The sequence below is a fragment of the Pagrus pagrus genome, assembly GCF_965226575.1.
Source record: "Pagrus pagrus genome assembly, chromosome: 3".
NCBI lineage: Eukaryota > Metazoa > Chordata > Actinopteri > Spariformes > Sparidae > Pagrus > Pagrus pagrus.
Genome location: NC_140187.1, coordinates 35655420 through 35682701, shown reverse-complemented (window position 1 = coordinate 35682701; position 27282 = coordinate 35655420). Strand labels below are relative to the sequence as shown.

General features: G+C 42.4%; 1 protein-coding gene across 8 annotated transcripts in view; it reads right to left on the bottom strand.

Moving 5' to 3' along the window:
- plekha6 (pleckstrin homology domain containing, family A member 6) overlaps positions 1-27282 on the bottom strand; it is a 312790-nt gene that overhangs the window by 219930 nt on the left and 65578 nt on the right. For 6 of the 8 annotated variants that reach the window (XM_084348673.1, XM_084348674.1, XM_084348670.1 and 3 more), the window contains one exon: positions 4456-4570. The exons of the other annotated variants lie outside the window; for them this stretch is intronic. In XM_084348673.1, coding sequence (XP_084204799.1) covers positions 4456-4554 — 99 coding nt within the window. In that variant the 5' untranslated portion in view covers positions 4555-4570. The remainder of the gene's footprint in view (positions 1-4455; positions 4571-27282) is intronic. 8 annotated transcript variants of the gene reach the window in all.

The following is a 27282-nucleotide window of genomic DNA, read 5'->3' as shown; positions in this document are numbered from 1 at the left end:
GGCTCCGCAATGCTGATGATCGTCCAGATTGCGTAGTTTGCTCAGATCGCACCCGTCCTAAGGGGCGACGCCAGACACAGTTCAGGCGCAGTCAGTGTGGAGTAGGACTGTGTGCCGTGCCTTGCAACGAGAGATACCACACACTGAAAAACCCCAAACAATGCCATCTTGATAGATGTGTATAAGTTCAAGTCCCCCCCCTTCCCCCCCAAAAAAATCTATAAAGACCAAAAAAAAAAAAAACTATAAAAACTACTAAAAGCTATAAAAATAGAATTTTACCTGGTGATATACAAATTAGATTAGGGAATTCACTCATATCAGATTCCTCTTCATTTACTCTGAGGATGAGAGGGTCAAAAAAAATCTTGAATGAAATGAAATGGAAAAAAAATCTACTGTGTAAATATGTTCAGAATTCCGTTTTACTGAATTTTACCTGGTGATATACCAATTAGATTAGTAAATTTACTCCAATCACACTCCTGTTCCTTTATTTTGAGGATGAGATGACAATATACATTTTTTTTTCTGTGTAAATATGTTCAAAAATCAGTTTTACTGAAAGTTACACAATCCAATATGGCTGCCACCTGGTGACGTCACAATATGCAAATTAGATGAGTAAATTTGCTCCCATCACAAACTTTAGGTCATTATGAATATTTTTCTCATTTACACTATGGATTTATCTCTCACCACTTCCAAGCTACAGCCTTTTGAAATCTTAAAATCCAAACGGAATATTTTCCTAAATAAACTCTGGCGCCTAGAGGGTTAATTCCATGCCAACTCACCCAAAATCTAATATTACCCAAAATTAATTCCTTTTTTCAATGATTCCAGCGTGCCCACCCACTACATGGTTAAATTATCTAGATTTAGCTTTAACAAAATGATACTGGGAAAAAAAACAACAACTTAAAAACTTAAACTTTATTTATTTATATAGCACCTTTCATACATTAAAAATGCAACACAAAGTGCTGTACAAGTTAAAAGACCTGACCCCACCACCACCGCCACGGGAACCACCCAACCAGGACAGACAGAGGAGCCCACACCACGGCTCTGGGGATGGCCACGGTGCAGTGCCACCCCATCCATCCAGGCCAGGACAGCCCCCAGGGCAGCACCCCCTTAGGCGGATCAAACTAATCCCAGCGTCGAGGGCCCCCTGTGAGAAAAACTGAGATATAACAAGACATAACCTTACAAAAACCAAACAACCTGGGAGGTCTTGATGCACCTAAATTTCTCAACTATTTCCTAGCCAATCAGTTACAAACCATAGCAAAATGGGTCCATCCCACCAAACAATGCCATCCTGGTAACACTTTACAAGGGGTACATTAATTAACATTAGTTGATGTAGTAATAACCATTAACTTACAGTTAACTGATGTGTAAAGTAATCATTTACCAATCGTGTTTGTGTTAATAAAAGTTTAAATTCATACATGTTCTAATAGTTAATTTACACTAACAACAATAATAAGGTAACATTAATTAACATTAGGTAATGGAGTAACAACTATATTATAATTAACTTACAGTAGTTAACTTACGTGTCAAGTTCTCATTAACTAATGGTTTTCATGTTAATTAACATATTTATTCATTAATTAATTTGATAGTTTATTAAGATTCTATTTACACTTATAACAATAGTAACAATATATTACTCAACATTAGTTAATGGAGTAATAACCATTTACTAACAGTCAATTCAAAGTTAACCAATGTTTCAAGTAATCATTTACTAATTCAAATTTCAAACATTAAAGCAACACTAGGTAGTTTGGACTCATTACTACCCCCAGCTGGTTGAGAAGTGCAATTATCTGTTACCAGTGTCGTAAATACTGTCACTGAATGAGCATCCCTGGGGAAAATGAATACACGTGAATTTGTTGACAGAGCCGGAGAATCATGAAATCGTCTGAAAAAACCTCACTCAAGTGCCAACAACAAGCTAGATTCAGAGATAGCAGTTGGTAGTTTGCTAGCATATAGGCTACACAGCACATTAGCATGCTAGAATTATTCTCATACCGAGTTGGTTATAGTGCTTGCACCGCCTAAGTTACTTCCAAAACAAGACGCTTGGGCGTGAATGTGTTTAGTAACGTCTGAAAATATAACTATGTTTTCGGGAGTTACTAAATACAATCGCAAGTTGACGTTGTGTTTGGTGTAATAACTACAACCAATTCGGTACGACAACAGTAAGTAGCATGCTAACGTTACCGCTAACAACAATAGCCTAACGTTACCTCCCGACCACACTGTTCAACAATTACATTGATTATCTGCATGAACTAAGGAATCTGCAACTTTACAAGACAAGACGTTCATAGTGTTTTAGTAAGTTAGTCATCATTTACAGTCACTACGTGAAAATGTGCAAGCTATCGAAACGGACAGCATTAGATTATTTCCCGGCTTTATTACGGTTATAAACTGTGGACAAATAGTGCCCCAATGAACACCACATAACAACAAATCAACTCAAAGTAAAAGTCGGTAAGATAATAAACATATGTATATATGTAATATATTACTTACAAATCCAGTAGCATCAAGGCTAGGTCGCCATCTGTCTTGAAACCCATTTCTTACTCAGCTCCCGCCACCGAGTGTAAGCTAGTCCAATATTTATCCGTGTCCGGGCTCTGTTCCATCACTTTCCTTTTATCTTTTCTTCGCCTCCTCAGACAATACCTTCTTGGCTTTTTTCGCTGGCTTGGTCATGGCGTTGGTTTACGAAAAATCCAAGTAGATGCTGGCTAAATCCACCGACGAATAAACGCGACGTATGCCGTAAAGCAGGTCGCACTAGACGCCTTTACGTCAGATAGGTTCCGACCCGCTCTGAGAAGTTACACAGTGCGGTTGCTGCCGGCGCGACCCCCCTCAGGCTGCAGAGACATCACCATTCATCCTATTAACCGTTTTTCTACCACTTAACTGAGTTTAGAAACATTATTTTAAGGTCGAAAAACTACCTAATGTTGCTTTAAATGATAGTTTATAAAGATCTTGATGAAGGTTCTTAGTCATCCAGGTCATTTCAACTCTAAGTGCTGTATCATAGGCAATTGGACATTTCAGTTTAGTGAAGACGTTTCACCTCTCATCCAAGAGGCTTCTTCAGTTCTAACTAAATGTAGGGGAATTGCAGGCTTTTTAAACTTGTTAGTTTAGTCGTTAGGGTTGACTCTACCGGCCTTCGTGGGTTGCTAGGGCTAGGTGAGCCCAGGTGTGGATGCTTGTTAAGCTGTCTGGGGAAGGAACTCAGTACTGCATTGTAGGTGGGTGATGAGTAATGTCATAGGACACCTCCTCTCTTCAAAGACGGTCCTTCCAGTTTGACATAGATGGATTCTTTTACTCCACTTTCAAACCATCTGTCTTCTGTTGCCTAGATGTTTACATTGTTGTCCTCAAAGGAATGATTTTTCTCCTTCAGATGCAAGTAGACAGCAGAGTCTTGACCTGAGGAGTTTTGCTCCAGGTATGCCGTTCTTCCAGGGATGGCAGATAAAATTTTTCATCTGCCATCCCAGAATAGAATAGACACTTTATTATCATTGTATTAAAAAGAACGCTTTTAAAATGCTTTCTCTGTATGGGTCTCTGCAAAACAACACAACTTGCCTTGTTCCTTACACAATAAAAAAATAGCCTTGCGTTTAAACATATTTTTCAACCCTATAACTTTTCTATCAATTGTTAGAATGTGCTATTTAAGCTTACTGAATGCAGGAATGAGTAAGTAGCCCTAAAAAGACAGGTCCATTGCACCGCTCTATTTACGTATTTTCCATTTTTTTGAAACAGCTTCACATATTAAAAGAAAAAGCGATACATTTTAAACGTGTATGAAACTCGAGGTTCATTACTTTAAACAAAATACAGTCTCCCTGAGAATGAGAGACATCCCGTCTTCTTTGTTTTGTCCACATCTCAGGGTTAAATTCGCCTAGCATCAACTATTGCATATCCCTCTTTTAGGAAGGCCTTTCTGCCATTGCGTCTGGCTTCTTGCACTTTAGGCCACAGCTTTGCCCGGGCGTCTCGGCCATCTTTCGAGAAGTCCTCCCTGAAGCGAATGTTGAGTTCTTTGCAGACCCTTGTGTGTTCTGATTTCTTCAGTACGCCGTTCCAATCTGGATGATGATGGGTCTCCGCATTTTGTTGTGTCCAGCATCGATTTTCTTGCCTAAGTGATGAACAGTGCCCCCCACTTCCTGGAGTTTGTCCACTGACACTAAAAACTTTTTATTCGTTTTTATTCAGGTTTGACGCAAAAAGCTTCTGAAGTTTAAAAAATTCTGCATCAGACCTCGGACCTAAATTGTTTTGCAATGTGCGATTTCCTTGAACATCTTATCTGCCAGGAATCGGTTAGTGTGTGTGTGTGTGTGTGTGTGTGTGTGTGTGTCTGCTCACCCGAGTATGAGGCTGGGCTTGCAGAGACATGTCTGACACCATACTGCAACTTTTGGAGTGAGTGATCTTCTGAGCTTCAGTTCTTGCCTTCCCATTCATATCCAAATCACTGTGCCTGGACAGAAGAGCAAAGGCATAGACTCAGTGCTTCACTTTGCACTTGTAGCGCCCCTTTGCGGTTCTGGCAATTAATAGAGCTCTTTAAATAAAGTGTTATCTGTAACAATAAGTGTGTGTTTACTCTGTCTTTTTACCGTGTGTTTATTACTACATAGCAGGACTTATGGGCAATTACTCACCTTTAAAAGAATTGCTTTTAACTTAACTTAGTACATTTCAGTTACACAAGATACTAAAATAAATGTCTACCCTTTAGTCCAGAGCTAAAGCTATGCATTAAGTCTTAAATGCAAATAAACCATTCAAATGCAATTCAATCAATCAATTTAACTGTTTACTTAGAACAATATATTCACATCTGTACTAGGGCCGGGATTTTAACGCACAAAAATTAACGCATTAAAAAAATTAACGCATTTTAATCGCACTTATTTTTGCACCGCGGAACGTTTCTCACTGGATGAGTTTCAGGCGTACCGATTATACTGGAGCACAATTATTTAACAAGTTAAAAAGCCGCCGACACTGATCACTGCCCATGGATCTATAAAGTTTTAATGTAGCCTGAACGCAGCTCAAACCGACCCGGTGCCTCAGCACTGCGACCAAGCTTTGATAAACACACCGGATCCGCGCCAGTTTACAGTATCCAAGCCGGTCGCTATTGTTTAAAAAAAAAAGCGCTCGTCGCAGTGGAGCTGAGAACAGCGGAGTTTCCTCTGCTGCAGCTAAACAGCTGACATGTGGTCAAGACGTAGGTAGCCTGTCTGTTGGTTTTTTTTTCACCTTGAAAAAAAATAAACAATGTTTTGTTGCTTAAGCTTAGGTATTCAGTCATTATTCAATGGTATACTAAAACCCATATGAAAAAAATTGCTTCTCACTGTTCTCAGGTCAAATATTTATATGCGATTAAAAATGCGATTAATTTCGATTAATTAATTACAAAGCCTCTAATTAATTAGATTAATTTTTTTAATCGAGTCCTGGCCCTAATCTGTACACAAATATTAATAAACAAAGAAGTAGTTTTTCAGTTCAATAGTAGTAAATTCAACTTCAATACCTCAAAAGTATTTGTTCATGTTAACACCAAGAACATAAAAAGTCAAAACCTTCAATCCTAAAACCCTATCCACCTTATTCCTAGCCCCCATGATGCCTTGCGTGAATTATGGGCACAACTTCCGGTTCTCAACAGAAGTCGCGTCTGTTTACATGGTAACGGTAGACGCTAATCCGGTTTTTATGAGGGTTAAAGAGGTAAAACATGTGGGAACACCAGCTGTCAGAGCTTAAATGAGACAACAATCCCATTGCCTACTCATATAGAGGGGTGGGAGGATGACATGAAGAAGTGGCCTAAGATAACATACAGTTGCATTTTTAGCTACTTTCTTAACTCTGTCGCTTCGCACGGGGAGGCAATGAATAATCTGAAAAGCACTGAGGAGTATCAGTACCTGCACAGTAATAAGCTTGTTCCCGTTTTGCTAAAAGAGGTCATGGGACACAATCTTATTTACCTTAAGGCAGATGTAGAGCCCAGCCAAAGCCTTAAAGTCCCTCATCGCCGAGCCTGGGTGTTAGTGTCAGCATCAAGTGAAATCCAAACAGTAGGGTGTTCATGCATTGCAGGTAAAGGCAGATCTTGCAGCCATGCTGCTGCCATCCTTTGGAAGGTAAATGTTGATTTGCCTGGTAGTTTTAACCCTCTGGGACCCTTTAAAAAAAAAAAAAACAACTCCCACTTGTATCCTTAGGGATGACAACGTCCAGCAGGAAATGACGGCTGCAAAAATGCATCAGATAAATATTTATTTTTTCAACTTTCCTGCTCAGATCTTTTCAACCTCAGTCCTTATCAAAACTACCAAATATTTTTTTGTTTTTTTTCTCTGCATTTCCTTGTGTCTGGGTCATTCCAGCGAACTGTAGCAGTTTTTCAGGTGTGTTAAACGTCCTTTAAGCTCCATTACGCTCGCCGCACGTCTCTCCTCCAGTGCACTCCTGTCCTCTCCTTTCCTCTCCTCCCTCTCGAGTATCTGGCTGCTCAGCTTCGGGACCGGGACCGGGACTTAGAGACGTCACCGCTGCCTTTACCAGCAGATTAGATCCGAGTGCGGCCTGAGTGTCCCACCTGAGCTCTCTATTAATCCATCGGATCAAATTTCATTCTGTCTTTGCGGCCATTCAGCTCTCTGTCCACACTCTCCATGATGGAAACGATTACCACGCACAAAACCCTCATTTAAATACTGCGGTTTGCGCATGCTGTCATTCATCTGGGATCTTAGTAGATCAGGCCCTTAGTGGATAGGCCTGGATAATAGGTAAGTGACGTCATCTGATGAGCAACAATAAAAATGATCAATTTTACCTCTTTCCAACCAGGGGGGGCACCGACATTGCAGAATGCACGATTATATCCTGTTATGGCTTTGCAATGAAAAAATGTGGTTAATGGCAGTCTATGGGACAAAAACCTCCACCAGTACATTAAGGTTATAGTAGAACGTTTTTAAATGCCACCGGAGCTGATCATCGTTTAGAAAAGAAAACAGTAAACTTTCAAATAAACCGCTACGGGAAACGAAAACCGCTAGCAAACAATGGCTCACTGCTACTTCCGGTGAGAACCGGAAAAAAAACTTGCTTGTAACAATGGCCACCACCCTCGCGAGAGTGTGCTGAGCCGGCAAAAAGGAGAGACATCTTCTATTCTCCGCTGTCCGCTGGATACCTCAGTCCCTTGGTCTCAGTGTGTTTAACTTGGCAGTCCAGATGATGCGTATCCAAGGTGTCTGAGCAAGCTACACTTGCAAAGTCTGTGACAAATAAGCTAGCGCTAGCCGCGTTAGCTTCGTGGTGCAATTTAGTGGCTCAGTCCGAGTTCTCCAAAATAACTTTAAATAACACAACTACGCCGCTGTACAATGTTTCCGTAAGAGTCACTAGTCGTTCGTCTATAAAAAATTTACAGTAGTAATGCTTAACTGGATGTGTTACCCACGTAAAACTTTAGCTGTGCCATGGAGCATATCTCAACATGTCTTCTCGCTTTTGTTGCAATCACTTCCTCTCGACCCTTCACCTCGACCCTTCAACTCACATCTCATTGGCTCAGAAAATAAAGATAATGCAAAACTATACCTCTGACTTTCTTTTCTCCCAGTATTCAAAATAAAGTACCCTTAAAAAACATTTCCAGCATCATGAACTTAGTATTTAAGAAAACAAAATATATTTTACCACATGAAAATATATTTAAAGTTAACCATGAAATCCTGTTCCTATTGCAGCATATGCAATATCCAACCTTTGAATACTTTTTAACCTTTTAAATCCTATTCATTCTATTTATGAACTCATTCTATTTATGCCATTTATTATGAATCTGTTAACTTTTATAATCTAGGCCTAATTTGCTCACCCACACCTGCACCCGTGACCACATCACCCCTGTCCTCCAGAAACTCCACTGGCTCCCTATCCCACAACGGATTCAATTCAAAATACTCCTCCTCACTCACAAAGCCCTCCACAACCAGGCACCCCCCTACCTCACCGACCTGCTCCACAGCACAACCCGTCCCACACCCTTCGCTCCTCCGGCGCAAATCTCCTCACTCCACCACACAGGACCAAGCACCGAACCTGGGGCGACAGACCCTTCTCAATAGCTGACCTCTCCCTCTGGAACTCCCTCCCCACACACATCAGAGACTGTACAGACCTCACTACCTTTAAAACACTCACTAAAACTCACCTATTTAAAACTGTGTAATGTATAACTTTTTTCAATAGTAAGACAATCGACAATTGGACAATAGTAATTGGCTGATCTCTACCCTTTCCTGGTTCATCAAAAGTCAGACGAATTACAGGCTTCACATGTCTCTTAGAACTATTTTTTAGCCTAAGATCTCTGCTTGTCTTTGTCATAGACATAGGCTTAGCTTTGGGAGTACTAACAGGCATTTTAGAGTTTCCCTGGTCTGGCTCAGGGTCAGAGTGATCAGAGTCAGTGGAGGTGGCACTGGCAACATCATCTTCTGACTGACACCCATCTTCACATCCTCAGAGACTCCATCCAATTCTTGCTAGACTTCACCTTCTTCTTGACTAAAGACTACCTTCATTTTGTACATGGGTGGACAGCTCATGTTGACTTCGTGAATCAGCAGCAGCATGCTCCTCATAGTGGGGTTCCGTGTATAGGCAATTTGTCATTTTCATTTCAAATTGATGCAAAAGTTTCGTTTTCGTTTAACCTTCTAAGTTGTTTGTAAGAGTCTATAGAACAATTCTGGTCCGAGGGCCAGACAGGCTGGTCAAAAAATAGACCTCTAAGGGGGCGTTGATGGCTCCCAACCCACCACCAGCCTTAATAAAATATGGTAGCTGTTATAACTCTTGATCAGATTATCTGATCTGAACATAATAAGTATGTATTGATTCAGGGTCAGGAGTAGCAACTAATATCTTTATCATATGACCAATATAACCCATATTTTGTCCAGTATCACTTCAAAAATAGACAGAAAATCATAGGCCTGGTGATGTAAAACAGGTGTGTCTTTTTAATAATCTTTACATTTACACACAGAGTCCTGGAAATTACTCTGTTCCAGCTATTTCACACACTTACACTTGCACAGACGTGTACACTTCAGCTTTTCTTTCATGCACTTGCACCGAGAGCTGGTAGATCATGCATAGACATTCTTGGTCCAATCCAGACTTCTGTGTTGTAGGAAACTGAAAAAGTGAAATCCCAGTTCCATGGAAAGATGAGGTAGCAGTACGTGATGTGGGATTATGAACCGGGTTATCCAGGGCTGCAACTGTGAATATGCATTGACGCAAATTTGTAGGACAAACTATATCTGCGTTGTTCCTTGTTCGATCTCCAATAGCCTTTGCAAAGCTAGCTTCAATGCTGAGGACCTTCTTATATGACACGCTCAGACTATATTTGTGTAAGAGTTCGACAAACTTCTTGCTTCTTGTTTGCGAATGCAGTTCGAGGGCCAGGAACACTACAAGTGGAGGCTCACAATTCAAGTTTGAGGAAAAATAAGTCATATTTAGCATGGCCACCTGTATCTCCTGAGAATTCTCTTGTTCGGGTGATGATTTGGGTCCTGCAAGGAGATGACAGAAGAAATACTTCATACATCGTGGAACAGATGATTTTTCGCAGTATTTGGGAAATGAACCATCAAACCTGAATGGAGTGTTGTGATTCAAAACGTTTTTTCTGAGAATGGATGCTTCCATAAGTAATGTATGTGCTTCCTCTTCTGGTGTTTGAGATGCAACTGATATGATCTTCCTAGCAGTCTTTGAACAAAAGATGAAAACTCGGTCACGGGTACCTTTCTCTTCTGTCAAATGCGGAAAGTGTTTGAGGACTGTTTTCTTTAGGCGTGTCAGGTTCACAGTCTTCTGGATTCCATGTTGTTCCAATCTCTCTGTCATCATATCGGTCAGATCTTGTAATGCAAAGATGTTGCGACCTCCAGCAATTTCTTCTTGTATGAATGGGAGCAACTCGTTTTCTGCTGTGACTTCAAAGTCTTCACCAGCTGTATCTCGTTTACAAATCACATTGTAACGGCGGTTGAACCCTGTGTAGCAATTGCGATGATACTTGGCCTCAATAGTGACAAGATCTCCCTCTGAAAGGAAGGCCACAATAGGATCTTCCCCCAGCGCAACTGCCTTGTCATGTATCTGATGGGATAGTTCTACCTTCTGTAAAGAATGGTCTGCTGCATTTGTTAAATCACCACAGAAGATAGGCTACATATATTACGATTAACAGGTACACCAGTCCGGCAGGATCTTCTTGTGGCAGGAAGCAATCCTTCAGAATAACGTTTTTTTGCATTGTAAAGTGTTGTTGGCTGGTAAAGCTAACGACAGGTTTTGTGCCAGGCAGAACGATTCTGATGCATGGATTCTTCATCTGGAAGTTCTACATCTGGGTGGGGAGCAGCACCATTTGCTCTGAACTGATGTGCAAGGCTGATAATTTCTGTGTATGCTCCCTCTCTACGACTGACAATTGGATTAGCAAGAGGGCAAACAAGTTTTTCCTCTGTTTGTTGTTGGCACAGAATGCATAGCTGCCATTTCTGTATTACTGTATTACTGTATTCTTCAGGCATTTATTCACTCTTCGTACATGGACTGAATGGACTTTGCAAATGAGGCATACAGACGAATGAACTTAATCTATCTAAGCAGTAGATGAGAGAAAATACGGAAATGAGGAATAGAAGATAAATAACTAAAGGGCATGAAATGAAAGATTGTAAAATATTCTTGACATACATTAGGCCTATACCAAATTACTGTATGTGAAATGGAATAAGTAATAAACACCTTCCTTTATTCACAATACTCAGGACATTCTTCAAAGTTATTATAGTTATTAATATAATTAATTTTAAAAAAGGTATGAAAATTGGTAGCCACCTTAGATTTTTGCCATACCATAATTTTCAAAACTTCCATATTTGAGCAACAGTGGATTCCCCACATAGTACTGACTTGCAATAGCAATAAAAATAATATTACATAGCAAATGTAAGAAAATTAAGACCTTTTTTAAAAAATTCATAATTCCGATTTTGGCCATTTTAGAAAATGGGCCAAAAAACTATTTTCTTTCAATCTGGTTTCTTGGCCCCAGACCAGAATTGTTCTATAGACCCTTATCTTCAATTTAGAAGAGAAAACAAAACTTTTGCATCAATTTGAAATGACTGAGTGCCTAGGCACCCCACTATCATAGGTCCTCCTAGGTAAGAGCTTTTGCAGGTATTCGTCTTTCTTTGGTGTCTGTTCTGTCTCTGTAGACGTGTCTTTGGTCTCACAGTTGATTCTCCATGATCTTTGCTCCAGCAGCTTTCAAGCTTGTGTTTGCCTTTGAGCCCCAGATTTCTGAGGAGCACTCTGTCACCAGTGTCAACAGTCTGGAAACGTACCTTCTGATCATATGCTCTTTTGTTTCTTTGATGGTTCCTGTCTGCTGACTTGCTGGCGAGTTCATAGGCTATTTGCAGATCTCCCTTCAGTTAGCAAAGATCTACTGGCAGCCTGGCTTCTCTGCCAAACATCAGTAGATATGGTGAGTATCCAGTTGCATCACATTTCGTGCTATTGTAGGCATGGACAATTTAAGGAATATGCTCACTCCAAGAATGTTTCTTCCCATGCCAGTAGCCAGTGTGGCTAGCATTGACAGTAAAGTGCAATTGAATCTTTCGGGTTGAGGGTCCCCTTGTGGATGATAGGGTGCAGTTTGGGATTTTCGCACCCCCAGGATCATCAGGAGCTCTCTAATCAACCAACTCTCAAAGTCTCTTCCTTGGTCTGAATGTATTCTGCTAGGCAGACCATAATGCACAAAGTACTTTTCCACCAGGATTTTGGCCACGTTGAGGGCTTTCTGATTCCCGGTAGGAAAACGCATGTGCGTAACGTGTAAAATGATCCATCACAACCAATACATTACTGATTCCCTTCAAGTCAGATTCCATGGAGAGAGAATCTATGCAAACCAGGTCCATTGGACCACTGCTTACAATCTGGTGCAAGGGTGCAGCCTTCTTGGAAGGGGTTTTGTGCATTCTCCACTGTCCCTGATATACTATTCAGCATCAATTGCCATCTTGGGCCAATAGAACCTACTCCGCAGAAGCTCAGTTGTCCACTCCACTCCTAAATGACCCATGTCATCATGTAAGGACCACCTTTTGGCCCAATGGCTTCTCTAACCTCACCTGACACAGCACAACGGTCCCCACCAGCAGGTACGGTCAGTGGGCCAGGGCCCATCCACTTCACACATCCAATGTTATCTTCCCCCACCCACTCTATTGGGACCTTGCTATTGATGGGTTCACCAGCTTTGATACCCAAAGTCTGAGCGATATCTACCCCTGCTGTCTCTTTACAGATCAATATCCGACCATTGAATAGATGTTAACCTTTTAAATTTTAAATAAATTCTATTTTATTTATGCTATTTATTAATTCCTGTTTATGAATCTGTGAGTTTAATAATCTAGGCCTAATTTTCCATAGTGCTACACACCCCTACTCCATTGTCTCAAGTGTTTGATTGCCAGAAAAAAAATATATATATACGGCTACAAAAGAGGTGTGATCTGGACTGATTTGCTGGGGTCTAATCCACACTACCATGTTGCAGAAGTGAGTATAGAGACCTTCTTCAGCTCTATGATAAACTACCTGTTTTTGCCATTTAGTGTACAGTAGGCTACTTGTTGTGGCCTGACTGAATACAGTTAACTTATAATTGTCATGGTTCAGTGTCTGTGTCTTTTTCTGTTCCCTGTTATAGTCACTATAAGGCTAATTGGTCATTAACCTTATAGTGACACAAATGCAGTCTTTAAAGGTGACATATCTTGCTCATTTCTGCTTGTTGACATGGTTCCTTGATGTCTAAATGAAATGATAGTAACATGCTTTGGTCGAAAAAAGTGAAGGATTGAGCACAGCAGGGTTCTTTACATTTCCCTTTAATGCTAATGAGCTACTGCATGCGCCACCCACCTGTTCCTGCTGGGCGGAAGACGTGAGGACGGCATCGCGTGACCATGGCAATGAGCAATACACGACGCAAAGCAACCTTTCCATGTCCATGCCAGCACAGCAAACATGTAGCAGGTAACCTCTGGCTCCAAAACAAAGTAGTGATTGCTTTACTGCGGATAACGTTTTGGTGCTCTCAGGTCTGGTCTCTCATGCCAGCAGCTAACACTACACACGTATTACATGTATACTAACACACAGGAAGTTGTTCGACTGCCAAGTTACTCCTGGGCGTCTAAGACACAGTCCTTTAGCACAACATGCTAATCAATTAACGTAGCTCACTGGCCATGAATAACAGACCATTTCATTCCGTCTCCTCTGCGTGTTACAGCGGAACAGTAGCTCACAGTCCGCGAACAACTGAGACATTTCACAACGTCTCCTCTGTGTGTTACGGCGGGACAGTAGCTCACCGGCCGCTAACAACTAAGACCATTTCATACAATCTCCTCTGCGTGTTCACGGCGGAACAGTAGCTCACCGGCCGCTAACAACTGAGACCATTTCATACAATCTTCTCTGCGTGTTCGCGGCGGGACAGTAGCTCACCGGCCGCTAACAACTGAGACCATTTCATACCGTCTCCTCCACATGTTCAACGTTGATAACTTCACATGTAACGTTAGTTCAGCCTCATATTTACATCGACGCTCAGCGTTAGCTTGTGTGCTAAACGGCCAAAGTAACACAAACTATACTGTTAAATAAATACTTACATCATCTGTGGCGTTGCCAGCGTTGTACTGACCCTGGTTGCTGAAACAGTCCGACGTGAAGTGACTAGCACAGACCATAACGTTTTTGATCACAGAAGCTGGGATGTTTCTCTGATGAATAAAATGTAGCCACTTCGCTCTGATATCCTCTTTGGTAGGGAGGCGATGTAGCGAAACATGAGGATCCGTGCATCCGGTTGTACATGGTAGCGGTCAGGCTGTCGCGTACAAGTGAAGCGAGAATGAGAATATGGCGGATCCTCGTTCAGGTAGCTGGCATTATGTGGGAGGAGATACCCAGCACGAGGGCTGGAGTATTCAAATCACCCGGACTGTTACGTAACAGTCCGGGTGAAATCTGAATGGCTCGTTTAGAGACTCAATTCCTGACTCCGGTAGTTTACAAAACATTGACTTAGTTGTCGAAAATCACTCTTAAGGGCCGGGGAGGCATTCCGGATATGCAAATATACATACTAAAGCAAGGAAAAAGTGAGTTTTGCATAATATGTCCCCTTTAAAGGTGAAATTTGTAAGATCTAGACATAATTTTAGTTTAAAACGTTTATGAAAAATGAACTAACCCTATCAACAGAGTGTGAAGAGAAGAGAGAAAGAGACAGAGAAAGAGAGAGTGATGTAAAAAGAATCTAAATAAGAGTACATATTGTTGAGGCTTTCTAACACTGGAGACAGCTGTGGACAAGTAAAGAGCTGAACTTGCAATGTTTCTTTAGACCGGTAAGTAACATCTTACGTTATCTGTTTACTGAAACATATCTTTAGTGTAACTAATGACAACACAAACTGCAACAGTCAGCATGATGTGACTGGTTTCAGGGTACTGTGGCATTGCTAAAGCTGAGCTAAGTCAGCTGTAATGTAATCATAAGATAGCAGTGTTATTTGACCGGCTGTATTCTTGCTCTGCTGTTAGCTCTATTATTAGTTGCCTTTATTTGTAACAGCTAACTGTAAATTTCAATTGTATGGACCCAGTAGTAGACCAAATTTTGTCATTCAAGTCATTATTCTGTAACGACCTGGCATTAGGGTTATGAGACTGTTATGTAACTTTGATATACATTACGAGGTATATTACACACATCTCACTGTAGTGATGACACTGTTAGATATTGTGTACTGTCAATAAATCATGAAATTTTGCTCCAGGAAAGAACAAGGAGCAGCTCCGGCTTCTACCCTCTTCTACCGGCTTCTACATCGTGTGCGAAGAATAACCAAGTCAAATTCCTTGTTTGTGTTTCACATACTTGGCCAATAAAGCTGATTCTGATTCTGATTCTGAAGCTGCAAAGCCTCTGATTGGAGGAATGTGAGGAGAGTGGTGAGGACAGCGGAGAGAGAGCTCCACAGAGAGAGAGCCCGCGTCCGAAAAACCTACTCTTAATAAGTTTTTAGCTATTTCCCGAACTATAGTTTTTATAGTCCTTGTTGTCTGAGAACTGTTTTAACCACATCTTTTATCCCAGGGATTGTTTTTAGTCATTGGACGTGTATATTTTCAGATCTGCTCTGTGTCCTCAGCGTCGGCGTCTTTTTTCCCACGCTGTCACTGTAGCAGCTAGGCTAGGCCTAGTAAAAAAGTTTGTAGTGAGCTAAGCGAGCTAAGCTACACAGCTACACAGCTAAAGCTACGTGCTATGGCTACCCCCTGGAAATGACACTCAACTCGAGAAAGCACATAAGAGGATTGCTAACCTGTTGGATGACATCCACCGGCTCTCCGATGAACTGAAGAGCAAAGAGGCCATGCTGTCCCAGTTCATCGACGTTGCCCATGAACAGTCGCTACGGATCAACTCCCTCTCAGCAGCCCTCCAAGACACCATGCCCTGGGATCCCTCTGGCCCTCGGCCGTCCTCCTGCTCCACTCCCCACCTCCAGCGATCATGGGCTGAGGTGGTTGCTCACGGCCGTAAAAGGACATCACTGAGGGCCGGCTCGCCTCCCCTCCGGCTCTCCAATCGCTTCGAGGCTCTGTCACAACTTGGTGAGGACCCGGGCGATGGTCAATGCTGGAGCTCGGACCAGGCTCCAGTGGCTGCTGCGGCTCCCTCCGTGCCACCGATCGTGCGGTCCCTGCACCTCCCCGCTCCGGTGACCTGTCTCCCATGGGCTCCGCGGCTGCGGCTCTCCACTCAGCTGGACAGACGTCTCCACTGCTTCCCGTTGGTGCGCGGAGTCGTTCCACTGGAGCCCAGGATCAACAGCTGTCGTCCCGGAGGCTTCTGAAGGAGGCAGTGCTGAGGTGCTCTGGGGGTCTCCTCGGTGGCCGGGCTCATGATCCTCCTCTCGGGGACGAGGGCGCTCCTGACTCCAGCGGTCGACACCGCCCGGAGCATCCGGGGTCCCCTTCCCTCTCTCCCGGCTCGGCCGCTCCTAGGCACCCGCGGGGCTCGTCTCCCCTGACGCACACCGTGGAGGGTATGTGCGTGTGAACTCCCACGGCCCTTGCGAGCCATGGTAGACCGCGACCACTTTTTCCACCCTCCACTGCAATTATAGGAGACTCGTACACCCGAGATATGCGCTTCATGAACACCATCACCCACTGCCTCCCTGGTGCTACTGTCCCAGTCATTCTGGACAAACTCCCCGGACTGCTGCGCTCACTCCCATCCTTCATCACCCGGGTGTTGATCCACGTAGGATCAAATGACACGGCCCGTCACCAGTCCGAAATGACTAAAAAGGACTTCAACAGCCTTTTAAAAACGTGTAACAGGGCCCCCCCCCCCCCCGGCGCGTATCCAGGGATCCGAGCGCTTCAGCAGAGTCCTTGCCCTCAGCACCTGGCTTCAGTCCGCAAGCAGGATCCACAACTTTGGTTTTATTGACAATTTTAATTTGTTTTGACCCTTTTTAGCAGGGATGGAGTCCACCCCAGCTCCTTGGGTAACCAGATGCTTGCGGCTTATATTCAGCACGCCGTTCAAACAACTCCACGTGCGTGACTGTTTACCTGCCAAACCCCCTCATCACCTTCCTGTCCCCGTCATCCTTCTGCTATGGTTCCCTCCCCCTGTGCTCCCTCCCACAACAGCCCCCCCTACAGGCACCAGCAGCACATTTCTTTTCATCCACCATCACTTCCCACCACAGACCTCCACACCGCCGCATCTTCTGTTTGCCCTCCGCCATGTAACTCTTTCCCCATTCCCCCCATCATCTCCAACAGACTCCATCAGAACCGGACAGGCGGTATGAACAGTAAAAATCTGGTTCATATCAAACCACAGACATCCATCACATCATCATCCAAGGACCCCAAGCCATCACAGACCATCAACATGGCACTTCTGAATGTGCGCTCTCTTTTAAACAAGACTTTTATTATTAACGACCTTATAGTAGACAATAAGATTGACTGTCTATTTTTAACAGAAACTTGGCTGGGCACTGACGCACCGGTTTTTCTCACTGAGGCCTCTCCCCCAAATTTTAATTTTTTATTTTCTACTAGGATGGGCAAGAAAGGTGGTGGTACTGCCTCAATTATTTCAGAATCAATAACATCCAAGGAAATTTTGCTACACCACTACACCACCTTTGAGTACCACGCCTGTGTTTTTAGCAGCCCTCCTATTTTATGTCTCATGATTTATAGGCCACCCAAGCATTCCACTGGTTTTATCAGCGAATTCTCTGACCTACTATCACTTGTGCACCCTATATACAACAGAATCATTTTAACTGGTGATTTTAACTTACATATTGATCACAAGTCGGACTCCATCTCAAATGATTTTTTAAACCTTCTTTACTGCTTGGATTTTAAATAACATGTTTCACAGCCTACTCACAACAGAGGACACACCTTGGATCTTGTCATAACACATGGCCTGTCCACCAACGTGTCCTCTGTTGTTGACTTGGCTGTATCCGACCACTACTGCATCTTTTTTAATATCACCAGTTTTAGCCATGAGGAGGCCCCAGTGAGAACCGTGAGGAAACGCTATCTTACTTCTGAAGTGGCTGCAAATTTTATTGAGATTGTACACAACTCCCCCGCCATCACTGTACCTGCACCCTGTGATTTTATTGTGGATAATTTTAACAGTATACTGAAGTCAAGCCTTGACTCAGTAGCTCCACTAGTAATTAAAACAATCAAACATAAACTCACACCCCCGTGGAGAAACGACAAAATAAAACAACTGAAAAGAAAATGCAGGAGTGCAGAAAGTAAATGGAGAAGCACTAAGCAGACAATCCATCTGGAAATACTCCGTGAACAACTCAAAATCTACAATAACACTGTCAAAAAGGCAAGAATATCCCACTTTTCAAAACTCATTACAGACCACAAAAACAACCCCAAAATTTTTTTTTCCACTATTGACCTCTTAACCAACCCTGATTTTAAACAGTCCTCTGGTATCCCAACAGTCTCTCAATGTGAGGACTTGCAGACCACTTCAGAAGTAAAATCGATTTTATCAGATCCAATCTTTTATCCAAACAGAAGACAGTGTGCGACACTTCTGAACCGTTCTTTTTCCCTAAGGAAACATTGGAGCAATTTGTCCTGGTTGACGCAGGGATGCTTGGTAGAGTTTTCTCCCAAGTTAACCCAACAACCTGCCTTTTAGATCCCATTCCCACATCACTTTTTAAAACATTTTATGGATTTTTTGAGGATGAGTTGTTAAGCATTGTGAATTGCTCTCTTCAGACTGGTGTCTTCCCTGCTGCCTTTAAAACAGCAGTGGTGAGGCCCTTTCTGAAGAAGAGTAACTTAGATCCCAACACTCTTAACAACTACAGGCCTGTATCCAACTTACCTTTTTTAAGCAAAATTTTAGAAAAACTGTTTTTTATTCAACTCAATGAATTTTTAAATAGTAATAATATTTTAGAGAAGTATCAGTCAGGTTTTAGGACGAACCACAGCACCGAGACAGCCCTGTTGAAAATTGTTAATGACATCAGGTGTAGCATGGACTCTCAGAAACTTTCAGTCCTGGTGCTACTGGATCTTAGCGCTGCCTTCGATACAGTTGATCACCACACCTTGATAAACAGACTTAAAAACCTGGTGGGCCTCTGGCACTGTTTTAAACTGGTTCAACTCCTACCTTAATGACCGACACTTTTTTGTAAGTTTGGATGCATGTTCCTCAAGAACCTATGAAATAAACTGTGGGGTGCCCCAAGGATCAATTTTAGGCCCAATACTTTTTAATCTATATATGCTTCCGCTTGGCGACGTCATCAGGAGACACGGTGTAAATTTTCATAGTTATGCTGATGACACACAGCTTTATATCGCCGTGTCTCCTGAAGACACGAGCCCAGTTGATATTCTTCTAAACTGCATTTTAGATATAAAATCATGGATGGCAGAGAATTTCCTGCAGCTCAACCAGGACAAAACAGAAGTTTTAATTATTGGTCCTGAAGCCAAGAGAGAGAAACTTTACCAAAACGACAAGACTTTAAACCTTCACAATGTGTCAAGAACCTGGGCGTCATCTTTGATTCTGAGCTCGATTTTATTCCTCATATTAAAAATATTACAAAGATAGGGTTTTATCATCTCAAGAACATAGCCAGAATCCGCCCGTTTCTCTCTCGCTCAAACACGGAGGTGCTGATGCATGCTTTTATCTCATGTCGTATAGATTACTGTAGCTTTCTGGTCTTCCAATGAAAAGCACTTCCAAACTCCAGGTACAGTAGTAGCCGTTCAAAATGTCCCCTTCCAGCTGAAAGCCAGCCGAATGGCCTACGTTTTCCAGCCAACTTCCCTGCAAATCCCCTTCAAATCCCAGCCGCTGGAGTTGCCCCCCTCTTTCTCATGGGAGTGTCAATGTTTTACTGTAACCCCTCCCATTCATTGACATACACGGTTTGACCAGGAGATGGCGCTTCTCTCACAAAATTCTCATCGCCCACAGTCATTCTGATGTTATCTGAATTTCCACTGACCGCCAGAGGCGGCACTTAAAGCACCTCTGGTGGTCAGTCAAAATTCATTAAACCGCAATTACATACATAATCATCATTTGATTTGAGCCATGAAATTATAACAGGCCTATGCGATGGCCAATGTTTTATTCGGAAATGAATGCTAGTAATACCTCCTGTCAAATAGCCTATTTGATCACAATGTAATCATTGTAAATCTCCATTTAAAGAGGAAAAATTCCAGGTGATGAAAAGAATTTTGGAAGATGTTTGCAGCTGTGCAGGTATTCAGTGCATGCCTTATGACTTAGGCCAGGGAATTAGCATTATCAGTTAGGGATGTTGCTGATGCTCATGTGTTTATCTACTAAACAGGATTTTATGTGTGTTAGGATGTGTGATGTGTGGTGTGCTGTACTACAAGTTGAAAGTACTGTAACTAGTAAGCAAGCTGAGTTAGCATTATAATTGCTCAACCTTTTGTTTGCACTGAGTGGGCATTTAGTCTCCCATTGTCACACAAATCAGAGAGCCGAAATGCAGCTGGCGGGGGAGGTTATTGGAAGGCTGTGGTCCTGAACTTCTACTGAGCTAGGCTATCTCCTGTTACCATTTCATCAGCAGCCACAGTGTTGGGCAAATTACTCTGGAAAAGTGATTATAACCCTGTAAGACCCCCGTTGCAAAATGAATAAGTCAAACAATTTCCCAATTTTAAAATGCTGTTAGCTATACAAATGCAAAAAGTTGCAGGGGGAGTTTTACCCCAGGTGACATTTTTTAAAAAGGTATTAACTTCATTAGAAAATCTAAGGTATAACTAGATCAGGCTCAGAATGGCCTAATTATAGACTCTTAAATTTAAGCTTGAATTGATGTATTTAATGAAAGTATGCTAGATTAATTAATGTGTATGTCATTAGCAATGACCAATGTTATGTAAAAAAGATACACAAACAATTTCTGAGAGCGAGATTAGTGGAAACTCCAGGGGAAATAAAAACTTAAAAACATGGACCAAACCGGCTCCATAATACGCACAAAAATCAAAAAGAAATTATAGCTGCTGCGCAGCGATGGGTCAGGTCCAGGCTATTTTTTGCAAATTTAGGCAATTTAGAGCAACAAACAGGAGAATAGGAAGACAAGACAGTTGACATCAATGTTCAGTTTGGGCCACTTGAGGCTTGAACCCACAACTTCTGGAACCAAAGACTGTCATCTATCACTCTGAGCTAATTGGCAAGTGGCAATACAACAGTGGCTTCACAAATTGATTAAGCCATTCACTGTTGTGCAGGCAGATTTGAAACCACTGTGAAAAATTCAGTTATCAAGACAAAAATCTGAAAATACGCATATTGCAGCATGGAGATGTTGGTAATTTTAAAAATGATGGATTTGCTCCATAAGTGAATAACTGGTGTTTAGCTATGTCATTATTGCATTGACTCCAGTTGTTCCCATGAGAGCAGAATTCAAAATGTTCTCAAAAATTCAGTTTTTGAGATAAAATTCTGATATTCTCTCGGTACAAGGACAACAAAGAAATGAAAATAGTTTATTCTTGGTCACATCAAAGTGAAATACTTATTGTCCATCTGATTATCGGCCCCTGGTTTAGACTACTGAGAGCAGAGCATTAAAATCACTGCTCCTCCCCATGGACGAAAGAGGCATTGCAGCTGGTTTTCACTCAGGCTGCTTAGGGGCGGAGCCTCACTGATGACGTCATCGCGGGGGATTACATTACCCCCATGGACCTGTAGGCTACCAGCCAAGGACCAGTCAAGGACCAGCCAAGGGCCAGCCAAGGTCCCATCATGGAAACAGGGGACATTTTGAGTGGCTACTACTGTACTTCAAGATTCAGCCGCACGTGTGCTCACAGGGACCAGAAGGCAGGAGCACATTACACCTGTTTTAAAATCGCTGCATTGGCTCCCCGTGCGTTTCAGGATCGATTTTAAGGTTCTTTTATTAGTTTTTAAGTGTCTTAACGGTCTTGGGCCTTCTTATCTTTCTGATTTGCTTTTACATTACCATCCTCCGGCTCCAACCTTTTAGTCATCCCAAGTGTTCGGATAAAAACCCACGGTGAGGCATCATTTATGGAGTTATAATTGTTGCAAAACTATTTGCAAATGTGTATCTCAATCTGTGTGTATAGTCAGATCTGTGTGTGCGTGCTTTATCATTTGTGTGTGTGTAGTCAGATCTGTGTGTGCGTGTTCAGATCTGTGTGTGTGTATGTTCAGATCTGTGTGTGTGTATTCAGATCTGTGTGTGTGTGTAAAAAAATCCATATGTCTGTATTTTGTATTCTGTAAATGCGTACATCTGTAAATGTCTGTCATCAGTTACAACTCAGGCAGGAGCTCTCGATTGGCTGTCTTTTTACACGTGACTTTTGCTACACTTCTGCCGCGGCAGATCTGCAAATGCGTGCCGCGATCCGCAAGTGTAGAAAAGATTCGTCTGTAACTTTTCCTTTGCCCTGAGCTCAGGCTCACAGGCTCACACTGCCTGGCTGCCAACCGCGGGCGCAACTTGCGGTTGCGATGTTGAGAGGCAGACCACAATGGATTCTTGATTGTTTGCTGTCAGTTAAGTTCATGTTTTAGCAGATTGTGAACAAAATATGAACTTTTACTTACAGTAAGTTGTTAGGGTAACGATCATCTGTTACCCCAACAGTGACACGCTCAGTGTGTAGGCTGTACTGCTACTGCAGCCAGGCAGAGACGCTGCCAGAGGACAGAGCAACAGGGAAGAAGTTACAGCCAAGTGTTAATGTTGAGAAGCTAGATGTTTGTTTTTCATGTTCCCTTTTGGACTTGGACTTGCTGTGGGAAGTTCTCTACCATGACAGTTGTACCTCTTAACCAATGTTTACAACACATTCACAGAGTTTAAAGAGTTTTGCACTTGATTTTTGTTTTTGTTTTTTGAGAAAAAGTGGCGAATTTTGCACAGAGTGTTTACAAATATTTTTGCAAAAGTAGCAATTATTTGTTTTATCTATTGTTATTTGAATTATAGTGTAGACATACAATTATAAAAATTATTCAATAAACACAAAAATTATTCCAAGGATATTTCTGTGGTGGATATTTCTTTGTCACATTTGCACAATTTTCTCTAATAAATATATTAACATAGCTATTCAACCATCTTACTTAATGCAACCCTGTTACTCTAATTTCAACCCTGTTATCATATAATTTTAATCAAAAATAATCATAAATGACATTCTGAGCTCACAAGGGTTTGACCTTTTGTCCTTTAAGCAGCTTAAGTAATGATATGCATGAAGTCTTATAGCAAATATTTGAAAATAAATGCTGAAATTAGTAAAGTGAAACATGCTATTTTTGGAAAGTCAGGTAAAATAGATTTTTAAAGTTGCTTAAATTAATTTAAATCAACTCAAATCTGAAGTCAAATGGTTATTCAGAGAGAATGTAACTTCCTTAACCTAATGGTAAAGGAATTATATTTAAAAAAATGCATTTATGTACTTTTTCAGGTTCCTGAGTGTTGGTAACAGGGTTGCACCAGATTTAGCAAATATCAAATCAAAACATGTAATAAAAAATGTAATTAAAAAAAATCCTTTTATGCCTGAGATGAGCCAATAAAGCTTTTTATAGTTTAATACCTATTATTGATGAATATGTAACAGAAAATTGTCAAATAGAAGGTTAATTTTTTGAAAAATCCGAAGCCCAAATGTCCTCCAATTCTGGAATGACCCATGTGTCAGTTTTTAGTATTTACAATAGGTGAATGTTATAGCAATATTATAAATATGATGTTTGTATATATGTATGACTGGGTTGTGCAACAGGCTGAAGTAAAAAAAAGTTATGAATCCTGAATTTTTTTCTTTGCACTACAGAACAGCAGCAGCTCTGGAGTGCTTTCAAAATCATGTTCTGAAGTATGCTGGCAAGTGGTTTGCCTTCTCTCCTCCTGTGTATGAAGCAAGGATCCTCCTCGCTGCACTAGACTAAAATCACCACAACCACCGGCCAGTGCATGTCAACCAGAAAGGCAAAGTTTCGTAAGTGGTATGTGTGAAAACATATCTTATTGTTTGTTTGCCTGAGGAATATAATGAGAGAATGATGCCACCACTGACGTGGAAATGCTTTGGTACATCCCTCAGCTGCAGCATATTATCTTTGGTAAACGCTTGAGCTCTGCAGGGGGGCTCCCAAAAGGGAGAATGCTCAGGCCAGTCGACCAACGAGCTCTTGGACTTCTTTCTGGAGTTGTGCCCCCACCAACAGCTGAACTGGTCGAGGCACTGGTCTCTCTCGCTCTCTCTCTGTGCATGCTGGGAGTGGAGGACGGCGAGAGTGCATGCTAATTTCAACGTGAGTGTGTGTCTATCTTTTGTATGTTTGTTTGTTTGTTAGACTTATTACTGTAGTGGTATTTTGTGCTGTAGTTTAAAATGGCTCTGGAGTGGTGATGACTGGCCCTGGCTGGAAGTCATGCCGACTCATGGAGTTGGAGGTATAGGGCTGGAGAAACTCACATGCCGACACAGAGTTAAACTCTGTCCGACTGTTAATTACTTCATGGAAGATTGCAGTTTAGCAATTGGAGAAATGGTTGGTTATGACTGTGTAAAGTCCGCATTTAGAATGAATAATAGAGTCATCATTTCTCTGGACAGCGTTGATAAAGTGAGCGTGGTTGTTGAGTGAGGTGTGGTAATACAGGACACCTTTGTTCACCTTTGTTGGACACCAAGTAACAGTTGTGGGGTTGGAATTCTTTTTTTCCAGAAACTTTATTCCTTAGTCTGTAGGCCATCTGTTAAAAGTAAGAGCAGTGTATGAAAATATAAAGATGGTGTTTAATAATATTTATGCTCAGGCTGTGGGAGTGGAGAGAGTAGTGGTTCAAGATGTTTAAGTGAGGTGCTTGAGAAATCCAAGATGGCGCCGCAAGATCGGCAGCCAGTTACAGCAGCTCTGTCTTTTACTTTGTCTTTCTAGTGTTTTTAGTGTGTTTAGTGTGAACCATGGATGGTCAGTTTGTAACATTTGCAATCTGCATACTGTCTCATAACCCTCTCTCCCTGACCCGGCTGCAGAGGGAGTATTGTGAGTGTAGCCTCATGTGCTTCATGGAGACGTGGCTGAATGGACTTTCTCCAGACTCCAGAGCCTGTAGTTGAGAACCAGAGGGTTGAGCCTGTAGTTGAGAAGCAGAGGGTTCTCGACTACAGCCTCAGCACCCCCAGTCCCTCCTCCTCATCTCTGGTGACTTTAAACACGCTCCCCTGTCCTTTACTCTCCCTTCCTTCCTAGTATGTGAAATGTCACACCAGGGACAATAAAACCTTGGATTTACTGTATGCAACTTGAAGGAAGCATACACATCCTCCCCCCTCCCCGGCTTGGTCACTCAGATCACAACCTGGTCCATCTGCCACCTGACTACATACCTGTGGTGAATAAAAATCCGCCACAGAAAAAGTCAGTGAAGGTTTGGTCTGAGGAGGCCAGTGAAAGGCTAAGGGACTGCTTTAATACCACACACTGGGAAGCACCCTAACCCTAACCCACATGGGGAGGACATCAACAGTCTGACAGACTGCTTCCCAGACTACATACATTTCTGTGTGGAGATCACTGTGCCTTCTAGGAAGGTACAGTGTTTTCCCAACAACAAACCCTGGTTGAACTCTGGGATCAAAACCCTACTGGATGAAAAGAAGAGGGTTTTCAGATAAGGGACAAAGAGGAACTGAGGAGAGTCTAGAAGGAGCTCAGGCAGGAAAAGGGAAGGGGAAAAACAGCTACAAGAGGAAACTGGAGCAGAACAACACCAGGGATGTCTGGAGAGGACTGAAGAAAATATCTGGTCATGGAAAAGGTGGAGGGAGAGAGCAAGACATCGGAGACCAGGACTGGGCAAATACTTGTAATGACTTTTTTTGCCGTTATGAGTCTGGAGAGAGTCCCTGTCCTGTGGAAGACTTCCTGTGTGGTCCCAGTTCCAAAGACTGTGCACCCCAAGGAGCCTGGCCACTTCCGCCCTGTCGCCTTAACTTCTCAACTGATGAAGACCATGGAGAGAGGATTATTCTTAGGCACATCCATCCCTAAGTGAGCACGACGCTGGACCCCTTCAGTTTGCTTACCGTCCCAGAATTGGGATGGATGATGCAGTCATCTACCTACTGCACAGAACACTTACAAACCTGGAGAACACTGGACGCACTGTGAGGGTCATGTTTTTTGACTTCTCCAGTGCTTTCAATACAATACAGCTGGCACTTCTTAGGGGAAAACTGGAACAGACCACAGAATGTGAGACTCAAGGACTGTGTCTCAGATGTGGTATTATGCAGTACGGTGGCCCCTCAGGGTATGGTGCTCGCTCCCTTTCTTTTCACCCTCAACAAATCGGACTTCACGCACAACACCGTGAATTGTCACCTCCAAAAGTTCTCCTTCACTCCTTTATGCAATGGTCTGCTGGGGAGGTAGCAGCACAGACAGGGACAGGAAGAGACTAAACAAACTGGTCAGGAGGGCGAGCTCTGTCCTGGACTGTCCGCTGGATTTCATAGAGGTGGTGGGTGAGAGGAGGATGTTAGCTAAGATGAAATCAATCATGGACAACACCTCTCACCCCTCCACCAGACTGTGGAAGCCTTGAGCAGCTCTTTCAGCAGCAGACTCTTATACCCACTGTGTAAGAAGGAGCATCCCCACAGCCATAGACAGTCTGTTTGTCCCCCACAGACTGTTTAACTCATGCACTACCTGAACAATCACTTTCCACTCGCTTGTTTGTTTTTGTAAATATCTTATTGTTTTTTATAAATATCTTATTTTTTTCTATTTAGCTTTTATTTAACTGTATGCATATTTGTCTGATTCTTTTTCCTATGCTTGTTGCATCTTGAGCTGATGTACCAAGTGAATTTCCCTGTTGTGGGATAAATAAAGCCTATCGAATCTAATCTAATCTAATCTAATCTGATCTAATCTAATCTAATCTAAATGTAATAATGAAGAATATGTATTTATTGTTGGAGATTGGAGGCCTGTGTCACTGCTCTGCTCTGATTATAAGCTCCCTTTCCAAGGCTCCCTTTACCATCCTGAGAGTAGTCCATACATAATGTGTTCAGAAAAAGGAACGAAAAAAATCAGACCTCTGTGGCAGCTGCAGGCCTGCAAAAACTCTGACCAATCCCTCCCTCTCGGCCCGAGTTAAAAGAACCAATCAGATGCCTTCATGTCTCGCACCCCACTCTGTTCCCCCCTCCTCCCTGCGCGCACTCATCACGTGTCACCGTTGCCGGATATACAGCATATGGAGTTAGCAGGAGATCCACACTCCAGGTCAGAAGGTGGCGGTAATGCACACCTAAAAGTTGTTTGCC